The 22345-nt window shown below is 40.0% G+C and overlaps 1 protein-coding gene across 4 annotated transcripts in view; it reads left to right on the forward strand.

Annotated features, from left to right (window-relative positions):
• Positions 1-22345, forward strand: part of MYO1E (myosin IE) — a 90729-nt gene that overhangs the window by 9002 nt on the left and 59382 nt on the right. The window contains exons 1-2 of one of the 4 annotated variants that reach the window (XM_068695295.1): positions 19904-20050; positions 20400-20478. The exons of 2 other annotated variants lie outside the window; for them this stretch is intronic. In XM_068695295.1, the coding sequence (XP_068551396.1) occupies positions 20422-20478 (57 nt within the window). In that variant the 5' untranslated portion in view covers positions 19904-20050; positions 20400-20421. Of the gene's footprint in view, positions 1-19903; positions 20051-20367; positions 20479-22345 lie in introns of those variants that run through there. One more of the 4 variants, XM_068695293.1, reaches the window with a different exon arrangement.

The following is a 22345-nucleotide window of genomic DNA, read 5'->3' on the forward strand; positions in this document are numbered from 1 at the left end:
GAGGGGAAAGTTGAAACAATCTTTTCAGAGCTGTTGTGACAGTTGGCCGATGAAAGGTTGTCAGGCTGAACTCATCAGCTCCCAAAAGGTTCTTAGTAAAATCTTAGCAGTAACTTGAAACATTAAGTAGTTGCACATCTCTTCTGAGAATTTTCTCAGCTACTCTTGTGATGACTTTAAATATTTAATTTTCTTTCAGCAATACCAATTTGATTTCTTCCCAGCTTCTAGGAGTTAAAAGATGGCGTAAAAATGACATTGATTTAAAAGATCATGCATTGCCTTATTCAAGCCACAGCTCAGAACGAAGTTTTTTGAGTTTTTCTATTCCCAGTGTCAGCATAAGGAATCAGAAATGCCTGTGTGTTTAGGTTTGGCATTTAATACAGTATGCATGTATTACTAGTGTATATATAATGAACATGTAAATAAACATCTTTGGAGCTACAAAAGAATCCTTTATAGCAGTAAAACCTAATTAGTTTCAGTTGTTGCATCTGATGAGGAAGGGAATAGAAAGGTAAAAGGTAATCTTGCTTGCAAAGTTGCTGGTTCTTGTAGTTGCTTTGCCAAGGACCTTGGGTAACCCTAGGCATGATGCTACTGTGGTTAATTTCAAGGGTTCTGACATAAATTGCTGTAGTTGTGCTGTGAGATGAGCCTGTGACCTGGCTTACTGTGTCAGCTTATTTAGTTGTCAGATTTTTTTGCTTACCCCTTGGTTCTGGTTGCTGCCACAACACATGGCTTATAAATGACAAATCTGCTTTTATTTTTTTGAACCTGGACTGTAGATCTAGATGGTGTGCTGCTACTGGGAAGTGTTAAGAGCTCTGCTAAAGGAGATTTTATTCCTAATTAAAACGGTTGTTCTGGGAGTTAACAGCTCAGAACTAGAGGGAGAAAATCAAAGCAGCAGTTCTGAGAACTGTGAAGAGTGAGTATGTTTGTTTTACAAAACTAAGTATTTGAAAAATAGGCCAGTCCCTCTGCAAACAGAAATCATGGGCACAGGCTTTGACAAGAAAGCGATGGCTTGTGCTATTGTTAGCTTTCTGAATGAAGCTGCTTTGTACTATCTAATCAAAGTCTTATCTTGAATATATGCAACAGGGCCTTACATCAGCATGGAAGGCTAAAAACCCTGTGGGGAAAATCATGTAAAGTTTCTCTTAGACTTTTATCTGATGGACGTCAGTCACTTCCCCACTACCCTGATGTCAGAACAGCTTCTTGGCAGACTGATGCTAGTCACAAGCAAATAACCAGCATTGTTATTACCCCTGTGGAAGTGTCTTTTATTGCTTGGGAGTGGAGAAGTATTATAGATATGTGGGCTGCTCGGTCATTTCTGCAACCAAAAGGCTCTGTTGGCTGTTGTAGGTTGTTTGGCTTCAATTGTTTTCACTACATGGGCATACAGGTATTTGTAAATATCTGAGAAACATGAGAGTAAAGGAGAATTTTCTCCTTATCTTAAGATCTAAACCAAGTCTCTTTCACAGATGAGTTGTTCAGGCCTTGACCTCACCTAATCGTTGGGACCCTTGTGCAAGCTCCCCATGCTCCTGGGGGCTGGGCTGTGAGGAGCTCTGTGCCTTCAGTCGTTCCTCCCCATGCTCCTCAGCCCATCCTGCTCCCTTCTGCGTGTGCTCTGGGCTGCGGATGGCTGACCTGCCCAGGAAGTGCGGCTGTTGCTCACCTCCTGACTCACCCTCAGCTTCCAGCTCTCCTGTCCTCCACCTACTGACTTCCTCCCCTTCTCCTGCCCCCGACCTCTTCGAAAATGCAAATACCCTTGGGGAGACCAGGTGTGCAGTCATGTCCTGGCAGGGCGGGGAATCCCTCCGCTCTGCTTCTCTAAGCTATTGCTACAGGTGGGAAGAGGTTTCTTACCTAGGGTAACGCATTTCTACATGCTGAACCTCACCCGTGTTATTAGCCCGTGTAACAAAATACACCTCATCCAGGTATGTACCTAGCCAGGGAGTGACTGCTCCATGTACCACAGCAGCTACATCTAAGCTCAGGATTAATGGAAATAGCCTAGCAGGGGGGGTGGTCGAGTATCCATTTCCAAAGACAGAGGCATTTAATTGCCATTAAAACCATCAGTGGGTTGAGTTCGTCAACTGTCCCCTTGTTTAAAAGCTTTTACTTGAAACTGCAGTTGTTCTTCTGAGCAGAGCCAGGGGAGTGCTGACACGGTTCGTGCTGACAGTGGGTGTTGGGGGCTTCCCAGCCTCGGCAGCAGTGCTGCTTGCTGGAAGGAGCACTTACGAGGGACTGTGCTAGTCTTAGGAATTGCCTGCTGACATAATTAAGCAAATTCAACAACTAAATGAACGTTAAAGCTAAGTACAGCAGTTAGCAGGTCTTCAGCGTGCTTCGTGCTTCTGGAAGTGTAGAAAGGACTGTGAAAGGGTGGGTACTCGGCTTTCTTGTCAGCTGGGTGATTCTTCAGCTGCCAGAAATGTCTCGGGTGAGAGCTGCTTCTGTCTGCCGGGGAGCGACGCGAAAGGTGACAGCACACCCCCCGGGGTGGGATGATAGCTATATATTTATTTAGCTGACTTCAGCAAAAAAAAAAAAGAACATAAATACTTTAAACAAAAACATGTGATTCTAAAAGCTACTTTGATGCTTTGTTCAGCAGTCTGAAGTCTAAATAAAGTTTTTTGGCACTCTTCAGACAGGGCTAGCAGCTTTGTAGTGACTGGCTGCACTTGTTCCTGAGCAGGAAGTGTGGGGATTTTTTTTCTTTGCCAGCTCAGAACCACTCACTGAATCACCTTCGTCAGCTGAGCCAGCTGAGCATGAGTCCGCAACCAGTTCTCTGTCAGCCTTGTCTAATTTAAGTGTTGAAGAAACGTTCAAGTCTGAACAGTGCAGCCTGATATCACTTATAAACTATGGCATCTACGCTCTGGCAAATGTTCTTAACGCTCAGGATTTTAAATCTTTCATGCTCATGTCTTATGAAATAACATGCTGCCAGATGTTTGATCCGGCACCTAGGACGGTCTCCTGTTTTCAATCTGACATTCCACTGCATTTGTGAGGCTTTACATTCTAGGCAGTTTACCATTTCTTGCTGTTATTTTTGTACTGATTTATATCTTCTCCTGTGCTTTGAGTTGTATATTACTAATAACATAAATACGGAAGATGGAAATTGGGGCTCTTTGTCAGTAATGCATTTGAATTGCCAAGCAGTAGTCAAGAATTTCTCTCTTCTTTTTTTTTTTTTTTCCTGTCTTGAAGGATACAAGTCTGTACAATGCTGAAGTGCTTCCAAATCTGCTTTTGCAGTTAACCCTTTACTATTTGTTACTCCTAATTCTAGAGAAACACACTAATAGAAAGTTTATTTTTATTTCTTATAACAAATAATGCTACCGAGTCCATCAGGTTGCAATCCCTGTGCACTGATAGCTCTTCTGGTATGAAAGTACTCTGTGTGAGGTGGGTTGGTAGAAAGAGTCCAAGGATAAAAGGTTGTCCTATGTCTTGTAAATATTTATGTGTATTTACATAATTCTGTTAATTGGTTTTTGAGCTGTTGTAATTCTCCAACATGCACTGAATGCCTTTTGATTGCTCAGTTTTTGGAATACTGATTGCAGATGTTTTGGTGATATGCTGATATACTTAATTTGCTAAGAGAAAGCAGTGTTCTTAAGCTGCATTGAAGGAGTACTCTTTTATTAAACCTAATCTTAATGGCCATTTCATGGTACTCAAAGACAAGTGCATGGTCAGAGTACTTGTGTTTTCTCTCAGTATGAGAAGAATTTTATTTGTCTGTTTGCCTGTTGTGAAAGAATCTGTTTTCCTATACTGCACCCCGATTGTATTCCAGATATAGCTAAAGAAAGGGCAAATATGCAAATAAGTGCTTGAGGAGTCACCTTTCCAGTACAGGTATATTTAAATGGGCGGTTTCAAATTTTATGAGATTTGTTCTAGAAAGGATATAAAGCTACAAAGCAACGCATTCTTGCTTTCTGAGCAGAGGTACTAGTGGTCTACACAGTCTGAATTATGAAATAGTTCTACACTATCTAATAATTGCAAAAATTCATGTTTAATCACCTCTATCTTTTTGGCACTTGTAAATTGCCTTCTAAATATGGATCAGGAGATCTGATGTTTTTTCCAGGAGCTAGTGATAGAACTAGATTGTCTAGGGAACAAACTAATTAATCACAGGACTCTATCATTATTAGATTATTGTATCATTTTTTGTTCTGTAATCTTTGATTCTTGATACTACAGTTTTTATGGAAGTAAGTTATAGACTAGATGCATTATTCTTGTCAAGAAACTTCTGTTTTTTTCTACCGTAATTTGAATTAAAATTTTGGATAGTGTGGAAACTGACGTATATGATTTTGTTACATATAGCTCCTATACTACAGACCGTATAACATTCTGCTGCAACTGTTATGTAAACTTTTGTTTCTGAATTGCTTTAATTCATGAAAACAGATATTTGATTTTACCAGTTAGAAAGCAAAAGTAGTTCCACTAAGTACAGAACTACTTCAGCTAGATTTCCACCCCTGCACCCTCTCAAAAACTAGGCCTTATGCACAGTCGTGTTTCTAGGACCTGATGCTGTTTTGTTGGTAATTCCCAAAGCCTTTTTCAGTGCTTCCCCTCAACTTTAAATATACACTGGGAATTACTATATTGGTCAATAATTACTAGATTCAGCAAACCAAAGATTCCTACAAAACCATTCTGGTCTTTGCAGTGAAAAAGTCAAAATAACTTGTTAGGGTAGGGCAGTTTGGCTCCTGGCTGTTCTGTGTGATACCTGCACGACTCGAACAGGCTGCAGGAAGGTGACTTCTCGTAGCTGACCGGCCTGGGTGGGGAGAGGGAAGCATGAGCCTGCTGCGATGTAGTAGTTCCTTAAACCTGCTGAGATGGCTGTGGCAGAAGTACCAGAAATATATAAATTGGGTCAAAGTCTGTCCTGAACGGCCTCCATGTTGTTAGCCCTTCACTCGCTCTGCAATGGCCGTTGGCTCTGCGAGACATCTCGTCCCCCTTCCTGAGGTGCCCGAGAGCTCTGAATCACAGAAGCTTAGAGCCTGCCTGCTCTAGCTGCAGCGGTAAGGGGTGGCATTAGTGCACAGTGTTTGCGTGAGGAGAAACCAGTGTTTTTTTTCCAGCTAAGCAGCAGAACACTGTGGGCCCCTTGGGGTTCATATTTGATGGTCAGCGTTAAGTTCTGCTTGCAGTGGTTGAAGGCAAAGTCCCTGCGGAAATGGCCTCAGGACACTGTAAGGATCCATGTCCCGGTCTGTTTGTGATCCTATTCATGGGAATGGAGTATCAGCAAATAGTCTTGACTCTTCAAGTTGTATTTGCAATAACTTCCATAGACTGTGATCTTTGTTGTGGGTTGTGTGGGTGTGTTGTTTTTTAGGCCTGAATTAGGCTTGACATGGCTATGAAGAAGAGAAATGATCTGAAGTGTTGCTTGTGTCAAATGGAGGTTCTGGTGTGACATTTCATATTTCTACGCAGGTCTCATTCAGGATTTAGCCTTTAACAATCGGAAACTTGACTTCCATGTAAAGCAGAGTTGTATGTGGGGGGAGGCAAGGTGACTTTGTTGTAACAGAGGCCACTGCTTTTGCTTTTGGGCCACTTGTCTTCATCTTGGCATTGGGTTGCAACCGCAGAGGTCAAGAAGTGATTGCTTTCAGATGAGAGGAGAGGGATGGGTCTTCCTCAGAGCAAGTCCTACCTACCTACCCAAGTGAAAAAAAGACCTGACAGTGCTTGAGTATCCAATATGTGAAACTCAGGGTGTATGTTGAGTCCCTTGAAGTCAGATAACTGCTTCTAGGAATTAAAATGTTAGTCTGGTGTCTTAAACTGCTTGTAGATGTGTCTGTAACTGTCACTCCTGTCTTACAGCACTGTGTAAGCACTTACATCTGTATGAAAAGAACTAGATCTAATGTACTGGAGAAAATGTGCCCAGTTTGGTATTTGCTTTAAATAGCAATTAAATCAGCATATATGATGCTTGTTAGATAATGCAACTAAAATGTGATACAATTGCAATAGTTGTGGCTTTTTTTTAAAAAAAAAAAAAAAAAAAAGTACATACAATGACAAAGGTTTGTCGGCTCTAGCTTCAGGCTGTTGTCAAACAGACAGGAACGTGCACCCAGAGCTCAGCACAGTCCTCACTGGCATTGGTCTCAGGAAAACATTATTTGAACAAAGTACTTGAACCTATTGCAAGTTCTTAAACTTAAGCGGCGCACAACATTTCATGTAGATAGTACTACTGTTAACTAAACAGTTATGATACTGAAAGAATATTTAGGTTACCAGTTTGTAATGTCAGTTACCCAGCTGACTTTTCCAGAAGTCTTAGAGATATTCACATGAGTACTACTCTTTAAAGCTTTTATAGTGGTAAATAGGCATTAAAAGCCCTGGAACCAGAAATCCTGAAATACCAGCACACCCAGTCCACAGAGACCCGATCTCAATTTGCAGAAAAAGTTCATGACCAACAGTGGTTTCTTCCTGCAGTTTACTTTGTGTTTTTATTCTTGGCTCATTCTAGGAACACTTGAGAGGAAATGAGCAGTGGGTGCTTATTCCCGTATTTGGTATCACTAGCCAAAATGAATATCCTTCTTCCATTGAGAAACAGTGTTTCTGAAAAATCCAGCCCTCCAGTGACATCCATGGGTTGATCTTAACAGGGTCACGTCAGGCTTATTTTCATTGTAGCTGCATACGGGGCAGGGAGTTAGGGTGATGCTAAGCAGTTAGGTATCACTAGTAGAGTGAAGTGGATTAAGATAAATGTTTGCATCTTTTGCAACAGTAGAAGCTTGTGTTTACATAGTTACAAGCCCTTGTTCTACAAGGGAGTTTGTCTTAGTATTAGGCATTAATAGAGATCTATTTAAAATTATGTTAAACAGAATTGGAATTAGTGGATGTTATAAAATACAGTGAAATGAACGTTCAGCTTTTAACTGCTGATGGTGGAAGAAGAAAGAATAAATAGAAGATAAATGTCAGCTACATCTCCTAACTTATTACTTTTTTTTTTCTTGATGTGTACTTGGATGGGTTCATGTTATCTGCTGTATTCCAAATATAGATCTGGGGTTGGGGGGAACTCCAGTCCTAAACCTGGTTTCTTAATCAGGCACTAACTAAAAATAAAATAGAATGAAGCAAATACACTGTATTCCAGAAGAACATTTTAATCACTAGACACATACTCCCTGCTTCCTGCTGCTATCATGGGCTGCTTTACCTGCTCCCATGCAACTCATTCGTAAAAATACCAACTAATTCTGTGACAGCATACTTTGATTTTTAGTTTAGGAGTCCTGAGCTTGACCTGCTCTTGTTAAGTGTTGCAATCGGTACTTAGACTAACTAAAATTCAGCTGCATGCGTCAGACTAACCAAAATTAAACTGTTATGGATACATTCTTCAGAGAACTAAAAATGACCAGTTCTGGATAAGGAAGGAATGTCTGAAACCCACCCAGAAAAGCAGCACACAGTACAGAGCTCTCAAAATGAGCCCTGTCTCAGTGACATAGGATAAGTCTATAAACTTATCCTAACTGTTTGTCGGTCCTCAAAGTTTCTTTTGCGGAAAGGAATTTTAGCGCTGTTTATTCTGAAAACAATCTTAACTATGTGAAAGAACGCAAATGCTGAAGCAAGTATATTTGGGCAGTGTTGACAGTACAGCTTGTACCGCTGGGTGTATAGGCAGATACCTCATAAACCTGCTTCAGTCACTAAGGATGTTCTGATGAATCTGGAGGTGGTAGCCTGTATGTGATAGAGAAGCATGTTACCACAATTAATGAATTAATCATAGATAGCTATTTAGTCTGACACACCTTGAGAGTGTTCACCTACTGAAACCTGGTTTTCTTTTGTTCAGATAATTTCTTAATGATACAGGCGGAGGCATTTTTGTACGTGAGGTCATTAGGTAGCTTGACTCTTTCAGTCTTTTCTGTCCTTAGACCAGAATGCATTTAAAATTGAACAAGGAGATAGCAGGCGTACCCTGCTACTGTATGGGATGATTTCTGTGTGCTGAGTCTGTAGAGCTCGAACACTGAAGTAGTGTGTAGTCTTTACTCACTGCTCTGGCTGAGTAACCCTTGTGCCTGGAGGTTAAATAACAGCAACAACTGCAGGCCGATACTACTGTTTTTTTCAGTTAGATCACACAAATTGTTATTGAAGAAAGAAGCTTATGATATTTTTCTGCATGGATTTAATTACCACTAGTCCTATTCATCAAAACATGTGTGAATGCTTTACTGCTTAGGTAGCTAATAGGCACTTAGTAAGCAACTGAAACTGTTGGCAGCTCTGATGCAGAATTCTTGCCTCTTTTGTTTTGAGGGTTTGTGAGCTTTCAGTAGCTGGAGTTCTCTGCCCACTAACTTCTCAGTTCTGTTATCCTCTTCATAGCCGCCTCCTTGACAGTACCTTGGCAGGCTTTTTCTTCTCCTAGGATGTTTTTTTTACAAGCAAATACAAGGGTTGCCAGTCTCTGCCCGTATAGGGAAACAGGCTAAAACTGAATGGCTCCCCAAAGAAACATGAGGTTCCTCAAGCCCTGCAGAACACCTATCAATAGCTGCTCTTCCTGGTGTCTATAAATCATTTTTTTTTCTGTGGCTAGAGTCCAGCCTGGGACTGTAAGGGGCAAATCAAGTTGAACTGCTTATATCAGCTTCATTGCAACCTGCCTGTTGCAGTTTGTGCTGGATCCCTGATACTCAGGAGCAGTTAAATAGCTGGTAATTTAGTGTGGTGGAAAAGACTTCAATTAAAAATACTAATGGTAACTTTCAGCTCTTCCAGAATTCACTTACGAATTTGGAGAGCTTGTCTTCCTCACCTCTTCAAAATGTAGCCACAGAGTCAGGAACTGGGGTATTAACTCCCTCTTCTCAGGTAGCTATAAGGTCATGAGTTCTGCATTTGAAGTGGCCAGTCATTTGGGAGGGAGGATATCCAGTTTGATTTCAAAGTAATTTTCCATGAGGACCACAGTTAGATCTTAAAGTTAGAACTCAACTTATTTCTCCCACACACATCCCTCTCCAGGTCTTTGAAAATGTTTTGTCATTGTGCTCTGTACAGATGCAGGGTAGCAGGCTAACTATAAACCACTAATCCCGGTGCTGTGCTCTCAAAGTGCAGGTGTACACACAGGAAAAGAAAAAACAAAGGGGAAGCTAATATCATCTGATTACCAAAACAAAAAAGCATCAGTTCAGTAGCTAAAATTATGTTCAAGCTGGTAACAGGATATGGTGAACAATGAAGAATGTGTTGGTTTTTTTTTTTTTTTTTTTTTTTTTTTTAAGTTCTGTCGCTAAATGTGTCCTTTTAGGGCTTGTTTTGCATTTAGTTTAGGCCAATAGAAATTTGTTGGGGGGTGCAGGGCTGGAAATCTAGCTCACTTAAGTGAACCCATTTAACTTTCTTGGCATGATATCTTGATTAGAAGCTTAGTTGTTAATTTTTAATTGAGATTTTTGACAATTTGGGATTATACTCAAGACCTGAAACTGAGTAAAAGGCTTCTTTAGGTCAGTTGAGACACGTCTTAACAGGATATCAGAACTGGTAGGTGGGGGGGAGTACTTTCCATTTTCTATTGCAGCTGTAATAAAATATACAATTTTTCTTAATTCCTGTTCCTGCCTTCCAGTCTAGTGTGATGATGTACAAGAACCTTACTGTGAAGTACTAGAGCTGCGCTCACTGCTTCTCTGGATGTTGTTTTGTTCTGGTGCTGTGCTAATAATTACTAGGGAATATAGCTAGGGGACATATTCCTAATGGCTGCCACAGCCTCTGTGTTGTGGAGCTTTTAGGATCTTAAATAATCTGCAGCGCGTGAGAGGACAGGGGTCCTGTGCTGGCTCTGTTCTGCTGCAAATCCCACAGGACATGTCTCACTTTATTATAGGCTTTGTGTGATTTTTTGGATTTGTCTTAAATGTTATCTGTAATCGTATATAATGCGATGTGTAAGTTACACCTTTACTAGTAGTTCCAAACAGGTTTAACCTTACTCAGTCAATAGTTCTTAAATGGTGTGTGCAAACACATAGTGCATACTAAAGAAACACTTACAATAAAACACATGGTATAAAGGCAGTTTTATTTTGTACTTTGCAATAAAGTGGTGGAGATGAAAATGGATGTGAAAATGGATGTACAATTATATCCATTCACAAAGCTGGTTATATGAATAGGTCCTATTATTACTTCTGTCTTCATTCTGAAATGTCTTTACAATAGATTAAAATTAAAATGCTTACTTTGCCCTGTGCTAGCACTAAGTTGACAAAATACCACCGATAAGATCTCTAATATAGGAATCTATGGAGTAGTTGATGTTAGATATTGCCTATATGCCACAGACCACGCTTTTGTATTAACAGATGATATGGGAAAGCCTTCCATAATGCTAGCACAAAAAGGCTATTCCTGTACAACTTAAAATGCACGATGTCTTTTTGAAGCTGCTGGAAATGCAGTATCTAAAAGCAATACAACTACTTTAGGGCTGGACTCCAGAGCAAATAAATCTGTTCTTGCAAAATGTTCCACTGCACCTTGAATCGCTGCAAATAATTTAAACCTCTCTAACAATCTGAAAGATCTTTTCCCCATCGATGGCCCTTCTGTACCTCCAGTGGGCCATTTCTGACTCATCCATGACTAAATTACTGGTGTAGCTCTCTGCAGAATCTGGGCTTCACCTGATGCTCTCCCATGCAAATGTTAGGTAAACCAAGCCTTGCTGAACATTACAAGATTTGACAGGAGCAAACTCCAAAGCCAGATAGCTGCAGGCTGCCTCCTGTACTTTTGTACTGTGAATTGGTGGAAATAAAATGATTCTGGCAGTCAGATGTTGCGGAAGGAGTATGCAGAAGCACATCTGTGTATCTAATGGTTTACTTCTTTAATCTACAGATTTTAAGTAGTGCTCTCATTAATTGGATGAGGCATGCTTAGCTGCACAGCATACTTCATACTTAATATGAACAAACATGACATTTTGTTGGAGAAGGAAAAATGCAGAGGAGGGCTGCATTGGTTAAAGATCATGTGCCTGATGTACAGCGTATGTTTCCTCTATTGCTTAATAGAGGACACAGAGAACTGTGCATGTAAAGGAACCTTGCAGAAAGCAAGCTTTTCCTCAAGTGTTATACTTCAAAGACCAAATCATGTAACAGCATCAGCATGTGGGTGAGCATGTGAATCCCAAACCGATGTCACCAAATGATCACACTCACAGCTTCAAATCCCAGCTTATTTGCTGGAACAGTTGATGTATTCCGTAACTCGTACCTTTACCTTTTCTATTACGTGCTTTAAGTCCTGCAACAGGATAGCGTGCTACCCTCAAGTGACCTCAGTGGAGGCATATGGCCCGCTCCATCTGACCATATGCCTGTGTCCAGTAGTGTTAGCAGTAGTGGGAGATGGCAGAGTGGCTGTGAGCTGTGTGCTCTTGCCCAAATTCACTCCTAGTGTACAGGTACAGTAATATGAGGAGATACATGTATGGTGGTTAAAACCCAGCATTTCTTCATTCAATGAAGAAATTCCATGATCAACAAAATGACTTTCACTTTAGAGTGATAGACTAAATGGGATCTGTAACTTCAGTTTTTAGCTACTTCTCTGAAATGTGCACACATGGCTGAAACCTTATGATTTGTGGAAGAGGTCTTCCCTTTATTTTCCTTTGGAGGGCACTGCCTATAAGAATGGATAGCGTACTTCAATATTGTCTTTACTTCCAGTCCTTCAAGGACAAACATTCATAGTTCACCTGAATATTTTTCTTGTAAGAAACATGAGGATAGTTTTCTTTAAGTTAATTAAAAAAAAAAAAAAAGACTAAGTAGCAAAATAGGTTGACAAGTTATTACAAATACCTGGATGTTTCATGGTTCTTTGTTCTTTTTTAATTTTGTGTACGTAATTAGAATAATTGTTTCTTCAATTGCCTCAATGAGCTTCAGTACTTTAGCTGTTGCATAATTTATGTTAAAGTTTGTTTACGTGCTGTTAATGACACCAGAAAGAACCTCAAGCAACTGTTTAAAAAAAAAAATAAAAATTACCACCTTCCTTTATTCACCTCTGGTTAATAACATTTTAATTCAAAATGTCTTGGCAAAATGTGCTTATGTGAAGACTAGGCACTATGCCTAGCCCTAGCACTGTGTTATGAGGGCCCTCCAAATCTTCCCCCCCTTTCAAAATTGTTTTTATTCTATGGACAAATGTTCTGACACATTTTGTTTTCAGTCTTCTTCTTCTTCTTCTTTTTTTTTTTTTTAAGTGTTCTTTTCTTTATTTTCAGGGTTGTGTGGATGCTATCACCAAGTACAAGCAGCCTCACTCCAAAATGAGCTATGCTGGAGTGTTCTGTTAGGTTTGTTTGTAGAGACTGAAGAGGGGTGTCTGTCTCTGTCCTTAGGAAACTGTCTGAGCACTGACTTCTTCAGACTGTGCTGAAGTGATGGTTAGCATAGTATCAAGGAATAGCTTGCTTTTTTTTTGTAAAATAGTTACCAAATCCAGTGTCTGACGGTGGTCATGAGGAAATGTTTGTGATTAGACAGAGGAAGAAAACACACTTGAAGTTATAGGGAACCCTTTGTTAGCAATCTCATAACCAGATTTTTTTCAAAGGAAGAAAACCAGATTTTTATGGATGTAGACTTGTAAACGTAGAAGCACGTACTCTATCAGTGCCTTGGCATCTTCTCATGTGTTTTCAGACACCATAGGTCAGTGCTCCAAAAGTTCATGGCATTGAATTAAATTCTGGATTTTCGTAAGAATCTTACATAATAATATGATTGTGGAATTTAGGGGAAACACCGAATATGCAGTAGTAAACAGGCAGGAGTTGTGGTCTGTAGTCAACTGCAGCATCTCTGTTGCTCTATCTTAGCTTCCTGAAGTAGCAGAAACACCAGTCTGTTGCTTAACCAGGGCTTGGAGCTGCCTGCTCACCTGAACCCTCCTCAAGAACCAGATGTGCTATGGACACGTCTGCTTTGCAAACCAAAGGTCAGCTCAGGCACTCACAGAGAAAAAGGGTCAAAACCAGGCAACTGTGTGGTGGCAGAGTTAGAGGTTGTTCTCTGACAGTCTGAAGATGGAGTAAAGCTCTGTGCATTCCAGTGACTGAAGACCTGACAATGGATCTGCAGGTTTAGTATTATTCACAGACTAACAGAGCATGTTGAACCCTTAAAGTCAGCATCAGGGGGGTCTGTAGAAAAGTGTCTATATTTCTTAAGAAGTTTCTTTTAGGTATTGCTTCTGGGATGCTCTCCAACATCTAGTATTCGTTCTCCTTTGTTTCTCGGTTCAATTTGTGTCCCAGTGTTTCTATCTCAGGTGTGAGGAGTACAAAGAAACTAGTGTGGAAAGGAGAAATACAGTGGAAAGGTTTGTCAAAGTTCCTGATAGACCTGTGCAGGGCAAGTGGAAATCACTTATGTTTAACGGATACCTAGTAACCAAATAGCTCTCCCTGTCCATCTGCATGCCTTACTTGCATGACGATGGAGCTCATGCATGGCTGAGGTATATGTGGCAGAATGCACTCTTACTACTACAGCTACTGGTGTTGTATTTGGGTCAAATTCTTAGCACACCACTTTAAAAGGTATTTGTTTTCAGCAAGGTAGAGTCAAAGGCAGCATTTATGTCACAGCTGAAAGACCTAAGCTAGTCCTCTGGTCCTTGTGGGGTCAGGAGGAATATATTGTTTAGCAAACTTTTTTAGATCAAAATCTACCTTAGTACTTGTTTTTTAAGCAAGAACTTTATTTTAAAAGGCCACAAATCTTGACTTAAATACTTAATGTAGAAAAAACATAAAGCTTTCTTTAAAAGGCTTCAACAGAGTGTAATGAATTGAGACATCTAAAAAGCTAAAAGCAAATAAAAAGGATATTGGTAACCTGAGCATTTATCTCATGTCTAGGTTGTGTGAAGGTTGGGGGGGGGGAGGGAAGAGTACTCACCTAACAGCTGTCTCTTGTGAATGAATGCTGAACTTAGATGGAAAGTCAATATTACAACTAGACTTTTGCTGCTGAGTACTGTGTGAAATTCAGCTGGTCTTAGTTTACATTTCCAATGACTTTTTCCTTCTTTTTGGTTTGTTTAGTTTATGTGGGTTTTGATTTGGACTTCAGTTTGAATAAGCCTAAAAATTAAAAGCGCTGTACATCCCAGGCGTTTGAGTTTAATATGAATTCATGTTTAAGTCCAGCAAGCTGAGGTCTTCAGACAGTTAATATCTAAAATTTAAGTGTTTTCTTGATTATTCTCAAATTCGGAAACCTCAGTGAAAGTAACTTGTGATTTAGCTTGAATTTTACCTGTTCTGAGTTTTCATTGTGAAGTTTAGCATATGCTTAAGTTAAAGGTAAGATGACAAATTGTTGGCATTAAGATACTGTTAAGAAACGTAAACAAGTAGTTGATAAATTGTGTTTTAAAATCATACGAAAGAGTTCTTTGAAGACGGTAAGATTAATTTTGTTAGGGATACAGATGGTAGTGATGAAGAAGGGAACAACGTAGAATGTGAAATCATGCTGAATACAGATTTGCATCAATACAGTTGGGGGGGGCAATTTATTTGGATTGGGTTTCAGTTTTTGGATGCTTTACATCCTTTCACTGTTCTTGAGTGTTCAAATAGAACAAACTTTCAGTTAAATGATGTATCCTCAACAAAGAAAATGTTAATAATTTTCTCACAGGAAGCCAGAGTCAGACATGGATATGGAAACAATAAAGGGGACAGGAATATGCAGTATCACTCTGCTCCACTTCAGAGACGTTTTTAAATAAAATTTGAGCAACTTACCTGTATTGGTATGCAACATTTCTTTGTTCAAAGCTGATAAGTAGCTTTCTGTTCAGTTTCCCATTAACAGAATTACTTTGAAACTGATAGATATTTATGATGCTGATAGTGAATTACAAGTCATAACAGATGTTTAATTTTGGTGTTTTACACGTTTCTGCAAAATTGGTGATAAAGCTACTGACTTTGTGAAACAACAAGCTTTTAGAAGTCATTTAAAAACCCACTGGAATATATTCAGAGCTTGTCTGGCTGGCATGTCTGCTTAGAACATAATTATGCCAGTACAACATCTGCAAGACTAAATCTAATATGTATCCTGATAGTACCAGTTTCCTCTAGCAGATATATGAAGAAAGCTGGTTTACAAATGAAATCAGTTGTCAACACATCTGGTAAAAGCCTATAGCTATGGAGGTAGCTGGATGTCTGAACTAGCTTTCTGTTAGTTTTCTTGCTTCAGTAATTTAAATGCTAAATATCTCCATGAAATATTCCAGCATTTAAAAAGACCCACACTCCCTCCTCCCCAAATAAACAACCGACCGACCAACCAAAAAAGAAAGAAAAAACAGAGAAAAAGCTTGGGGAGCAGAACAGCTGTTTGTGTGAGAAGATCTCTTTGGTAGACTAATAGGAACTGTCATTTGACCTACCAAGTAAACTCTGCACACAGTTCATAAAACGAAGACACTGCGATTTCCGGGATCATACATACGTGTTGTTGCAACCTACATAATAACTATGAAGACCCAATCACCCAGCTGTAAAAGGTTGTATTAAAGGAAGTATCTGGCCCCAAAATTTTTAATTCAGCTCCTAACCCTGGTGTTCCACTGGAGTAGAATGAATTCTTTGTATTCTGAATGCATTTCTCTGCTTCCATCGTTTTGGGACATCAGCTTTCCTGGCAGAATGATATGAGGTACGTAGCCAATGGAGATCATGTATATTCATTTTTAGCTTTATTTTTCTCAGTGCCTTATGAATTATTATGCAAATGTGAAAGTCTGTAGAGTGGATATAAAAGCTTAATGAACACTACAGTAAATAATTCAAAGCAGGGGATCTGACAGAAAGAAGATATGACAGCCTTATGAAGTCTTAAGCAGGCTGCATTATTTGGAAAAGTGTTCAAAGAATAGCATGCTTTTCATGTTGACTAGGAAAACACTAATAAAAGCCAGTGAAATAAAAACAAGGTATTAAAACAAGCTAAGTATTTTATAAAACCAAAATATTACTTGCTGTTTTTTATGTACTTTCTTCCTGAAGCTGCTCTTACCACAGAGTTGACTGAATAAACAAAAATATTTTAGAAAATTAGTGTAACGGCAAATACTAACTTTCCGTATGAATAATGGGTATGTGGAAGATGATCTGGTTATGAGAGTCTCTCTAATTTATAGACATTCAGTGGGACCTGCTTGCTTTGGCATAGTGTAGTTATTGGTCCAAGTGAAAACCAGTCCCTGACAAAGGGTGTGCAGGAAATTGTCGCAACGGGTAAGTATTTTCATTATTTGTTCACTAAGTTCCCACTTTTGTATGTTTACCTTGAGTAGCTTAGACTTTTCCTGCTGTGTCACCATGTACTTTGCAGGGAAAAAGATCCTTTTGCCTCCTGAATGATTAGGTAAGGTCCTTATGTGAATGTCTGAAAACCTGGAGTGATCTGCAAAGTTTCCTGTATTGGATCTTAATAACCTTGGCATATCTTCAGGCTGGCAGGGGAATGTGCTTTCTGCTGGCATTCCTGTCAACTCCAGAAAGCACATGCTCCGGAGCTGCAGCATAGTTGTGTAGCAGTCTTTGAGCTTTAGGCCAGAAGCAAATAGTAAGCTCTTTGCAGATCAGGCCAGGTATGGAGGTACAGCTGAGAAAGTGAAGTGCCTGAGAAAGAGTCTCCTACATGGTGCATAAACTTTGTCAGGTCTCACGTACGCTGCTTTTCCCAAGATTTTGCTTCTTACTGTTTCTTTGGTTATAAGCTGATGTGAGCATGTAGGACTTGGTCCTTTGAAAAGATACATGTAACTAATTTCTGAAGTGGGATGCTGAAAGGAATCCTTGCTTGTATTTACGTAATAATTAAACAATTTGTATTTGGAAGAACTGAAATAAAAATTAGTGTTGGATTCTTCTGAAGGGTTGCAATAAAGGCTTAACGAGTGTTATCAAATAGTCTACTACACTCTGAAGTCAAATCTGATTTCTGCACATGGATAGCAAAACTTGAAAGCTATTTTATTATGAAAGCTATATTAAATTCATAAAAAAGGAATTTGTGGGCTAAGCCACGGGCATCTTACAAGCCTGGTGTCAGCTCCCCAGTAGGTGGGGTGAACGCTGCTCCCTGTTGCACTCAGCCAGTAGTGTGGGGGTAAACAGGCAGCTGCTGTAGTCCTGGAACATTTACTGTGTGTTTACTCAGCGCCCTGTGAAATTAAAGCAAATATAGAAAACAATGTTTACCTCAGAGCCTCCCCAGCTGTGGAACCTCTTCTGCCCACCCCAAGCAAGCACCTCCGGCCACTGCCCCCAGAGACAGGAGCTGACTGCTCCCATGGGACATGTCAGTGTTGGGGGGGAACCACTCCTGCCCCTGCCTCAGCAAGGAGTCAGAGATTTCCCTGCGTCTCCTGCCTCCTGGTGTCCCAGCTGTCAGTGCTGCTGGGGGCACTGCTTGCTCCTGGGCTGCCCCCCCCGCCGCGGTACAGTGACCTGAGCTCTACAGCTGAGCACAGTCTAAGGACAGATAATGCAACTCTTCAATCCAACACGACAGCAAGTATTCTTGCAGCCATCTAATGGGGTAAATCTCAGATAAATTTAACTGCAGCCAGACCTTTGGCAAGCCTGTTCCTTTTCACAGGGCACCAGCATGGCAGTAGTTATCTTGCGCAGCCCAGCGATGCCACCAGGATCTGCTGTGTACACAGGAGGGCAGGCCCTGGTTATACCAGGCAGGAAGGTCAGAGCAAGTATCTCAAAATAAGTTGGTCTGAAGCTACTCAACATTCTTGTGCCCATGTTAATAAATCAGCAGTAGAATTAATTTGGCATGTTTTATTTTGGGCGTCTTGGCAGTGCATTACACTAATAAAGTGTTGAGGTATCAGCACAAGGATGCTTTTTGGTATGGCCTGTTCAAACACCAGCATTAGCTACAGTTATCATCTGTTGCATTGCAACTTCTGCTGCTTTATCATGACTATTACAAAAAATGGTGTTTCTATTTAGCTTGAACTACCATGGATAGGAAACTACGTAAGTCTCAAAAAAAAAAAAGTTTATGTTCCCTTTGATTTGTAAATAAAAATTCATATATATACATGTTTTTATTATACCTAAAAGGAAAAGAAGAAACCAAAAGAGCCTCAAGGATGATTTTTCAACATGATTTTAAATCCAAATGTGATTCTAGAATGCATAAAAAGGTTAAAAAATAGCACAGAGGTTATTACATTTCAGTTATCGTTGGTCCTTCTCTAGGGCTTACACTGAGCAGTTCTAAAGACAGCATGTCAGACTAAGCACTGCAGGGTTAGAAAGGCTGTCGTGAATAGTTATTTGGGGCTTTGGGAATTGTTATTCATGCAGACCCCCTCCCTTGCCGGTCACCGATTTCAGCAAGCTTTCAGCAAGCTGAATTACAGGAGCTGAAAAGCTGGCAGAGTTCATGCAACAGGGCCCAGGCAGCGCGGCTCCCGCAGGCTGGGCTCCTGGGATCCCCGGGCCCTCCCTCCCTGGCTGGTTGCCTTCAAGCTGGGGGACATTTACAGTTTTTGCAGGAACCGCTTTGCTGCTAAATAATCAGGTTTTAAAGATCATTTTTTTTCACAGGATTGCACAGAATAGTTGGGGTTGGAAGGAAGCTGTGGGGGTCACCCAGTCCAACCCCCTTGCTCCAGCAGGGCCTCCTAGAGAAGCTTGCCTAGGAACCTTTGTTCATCTTCTAAAAGTAGTGGTCTACGGGCTGAATACAAATTTCTGAATTTTGGTTATTCTAATTTTGTTAAGCCTTCTCAGTGTCTGAGTATTTTTAATGAAAAAAAAAATGCAGATACCTTTTGTACGTACTCATGCAGAATGGCGAAAAAACACCCGAAAACCTTATCAGTCTGGGAGCATAGTTTTATGCCCCACTTTTAATATATCTAATTAATTAAAATGTCTAGGGAAACGATCTTAATGAAAAATGAAAGCAAAAGTCATATTGATAGGCACATAATTCTTAATACAAATAATATTTTCATGCAGTGCCAATACACTAGTTAAGAGATTTACTATCATTTTATTATGTAAAAGTTTCGTTTGGCAATGTTATTTCATTAAAAATATTTGCTGAAAAGTAAATATTTTATGAATAGACAATAACATTATGGTTAAAGTTTTACACTAAATGTAAGGAAAGATTCAAAAATATAAATGCTTGGCATTTCCTCATTTTGTCATGCTTCATGATTACTGACGGAATTGCTTTTGAACAAGTTTTTCAGGGATAAGTCACGCGTTAATTGCATAATTAAGAATACAAACTGTGACTATTTTCTTTCAGGGTATAATATTTTCCTGTTTATAACTAAAATGTTGGACAAATTGTGTAAATACTTCTTGAGAATGAAATGTAGTGAAGTCTCAAAGGCTTCAGGTGTGTTACCCCAGATATCAGCTGGTTGTGTTACTGAATGCGTGGCTGTGTGCCAGGTGATGAGAGCTGAGAAAAAGCTACATTCATCCTCTCACGATGACCTCTGTAGTCTTTGTAGAAAACAGAGCAGTGGTAGAGAGAGGCAGCATGTGGAGAGTCTGGGCTGATCAGCCACTGAGCAGCTGCCACCAGGTAGCCCAGCGAGCTGCAGGGTTGATGGGGCCACAGCTGATAGCAGGTCTGCTGATGTGAACAGCCCTCCTTGTAATCTCACTGTGAAAGGGTAGTTGGAGGCTCAAGGCCACCGGCTGCAGAGAAATCATTTCCCTAATAAAGCCCTCTATCTCAAAGCCATCATCCAGGGGCACCGTTTGGGGACAGGCTTTGTCTTTAAGGTCTCAGGTTAATGTCTCAGCAGTACTAGTCTGGTGAGAAAAACAAATACTTTGATTTTATCATGAAACAAAAGGGTCAATGGGAGGGGGAAACCAAAAGCAACTTCCGATTGCTGTTTGTAGATATACAGATAGGGCAGTGACTGAGCAGGAAGGAATCCACTGGTATGAGCTGTGGCCTGTGAATGTGGTTTGGTGCTAAGGGCCTGAGATCCCAAAAGCTGGAAGATGGGGGAAGGGAAACGAGCAGTAATGTCAGCTAGAACAGGACAGGCTTGTGATGGCATTACTGCAATGTGCCGCTGGTTTTACTTTCTCCAAAAACTTCAGCTGGCACCAGTATACGGTAATGTACCACCATCAAAATGCTGTCTTCTGGCAGTGCATGTGCAAGACGCTGGTCCATGTGTAGAGCTTCTGAGTCATGCTGTTCCGAGAGTCTTCTCTCTGGAAACCAGATGGTAAGCTCCCACTTGACTTCAGTTCTGTATTTAGTTTCAGGATGATCAAGGAAAATATTTTCAGTGTGATGCTAAAGGAGAGGCTGTGGCGTTTTGTCTAAATTTATGGATTGAGGTTTTCAAACTAAGTGTTTCAATTAAAGACCATAATACATTTTTGTTAATGTGACACACATAGGAACACTTGGAATAAATTCATTATAGACAAATTATTTTCTGTTGCTTGAAATAAATGAAGGAAAAAAAGTGTTTTGTTCCAGAAGGGGTGAAGCATTTGGGAGCATTCCAGCTATAGAAAATCCTGTGATTTTTGGCCTCTGAGATCCCAGTTGCTATGTAGTATTTTGGGAGAGGTGATACTGAAATACTCCCAGAACATGCCATTTCCAGGGAGATGTCAGGAGAATGAATGAGCTCTTGTCCTTTTTTGTAACGAGTGAAAGTAAGAAAAAGTTCACATGTACATAGATACCCTTATATTGTACAGTTGAAACAATGAATTTTCATACTCTGTGGAACTATGATAGCAAGTTTTGGTTATGTGATACATGGAGTAATAATTTGTGTGAAGAAGATGGTTGATATTAATAAAGAACGGGGAGATGTGGGAGGATGGCCATGGGGGTTGACAAGCCCCATGGTTGATGATAACATCAGACTCTTAACGACGAGGCCATCAGGAAAGTAAAGAGTTTAGAGGGAACAAAGAAGATATGGGAGCACTTCAACCAGGATTACCATCTCCAACTATGCTCCCCCAGCTGTGGACATTAATAGTCAATTGATACCTTTGCTGATTGTACATATGTATAGGCGTACTTGTGTTTAATATGTAAAAGCAATGTTCTGTATGTTTAGAAAGTTTGATGTCCGTGTGTGCGTGTTGGTAGAGCGTAGACTCCGCGCGCGCCCAGCACTGTTTACTTCCCTTTTATAAATATTACTAAATTCAGATTGAGTTGTATCTTCAGTTATAACAGTTAAAGTATACAGTATTTTGTAGTATTGCATTTGAGATGGTTGGTTGCGCAAAACCTCTTTAAACTTGTTTTAAATGGAAAAGAGGGACAGAAAACATTATCTGTAAAGGTGAATCCAGCCAAGGTGAAACCTGTTTGCTGTAATTGTTCTCTTGCATTTTCTTAACTTGTGTAATAAGTATATACAATGCAAACTGCATGTACAATTTAGAGACTGTGAGTCAGTGTGAATGGGTGCTGCTCAGTGATCGGATGATTGGAATGGCAGATTTGTACAACCTGACTAAATTTTGCTATTGCAAGGCCTGTCTGTAATCCATCACTGTTTCAGGGGATTTAGCTACTTTTGGCATGGTGTACAGGTGAAATACAGAACATCTCTGGGCGTTGCTCTGTAGGTCAAGTAAAGTAGTGAATATTCATGACTAAATCAACCATATTAAATACGTAACAACATTGCATTTTCCCGAGATTATTTCTTGGAACTTTAGGCTACAGCCATCCAAAAAGCTGTGGGATAGACAAACATGAATTTACAGTTCATTAGAAACTTTTTGGTGACTGCCTACTCTCTCTGTGTAAGTTGTATCAAAAACTAATGTATGCTACCATATCTGCTCTTAAGTTCATTCATATCCTTATTTGTTCTGCAGAGTATCTATACCTGTTTTTAAAAATCTTTTTTTTTTAAATATATATTGATGCAATACCTGTTTCCCACAGTCAAACACTGAAGTAATTTTTATTTTGGTGATGTTCTGTTTTTATGAGAGTGCTGATGTCTTTCCCGACTCCGACAAATGAGCATAATGCATATACCCTGTAGACATCTCATATTCCCATAGCTTGTATTGTGTTTCAGGTGTGCGTTTGCTGTTGGGTAAGCA

Source organism: Anas acuta, chromosome 12 (genome assembly GCF_963932015.1).
Source record: "Anas acuta chromosome 12, bAnaAcu1.1, whole genome shotgun sequence".
NCBI lineage: Eukaryota > Metazoa > Chordata > Aves > Anseriformes > Anatidae > Anas > Anas acuta.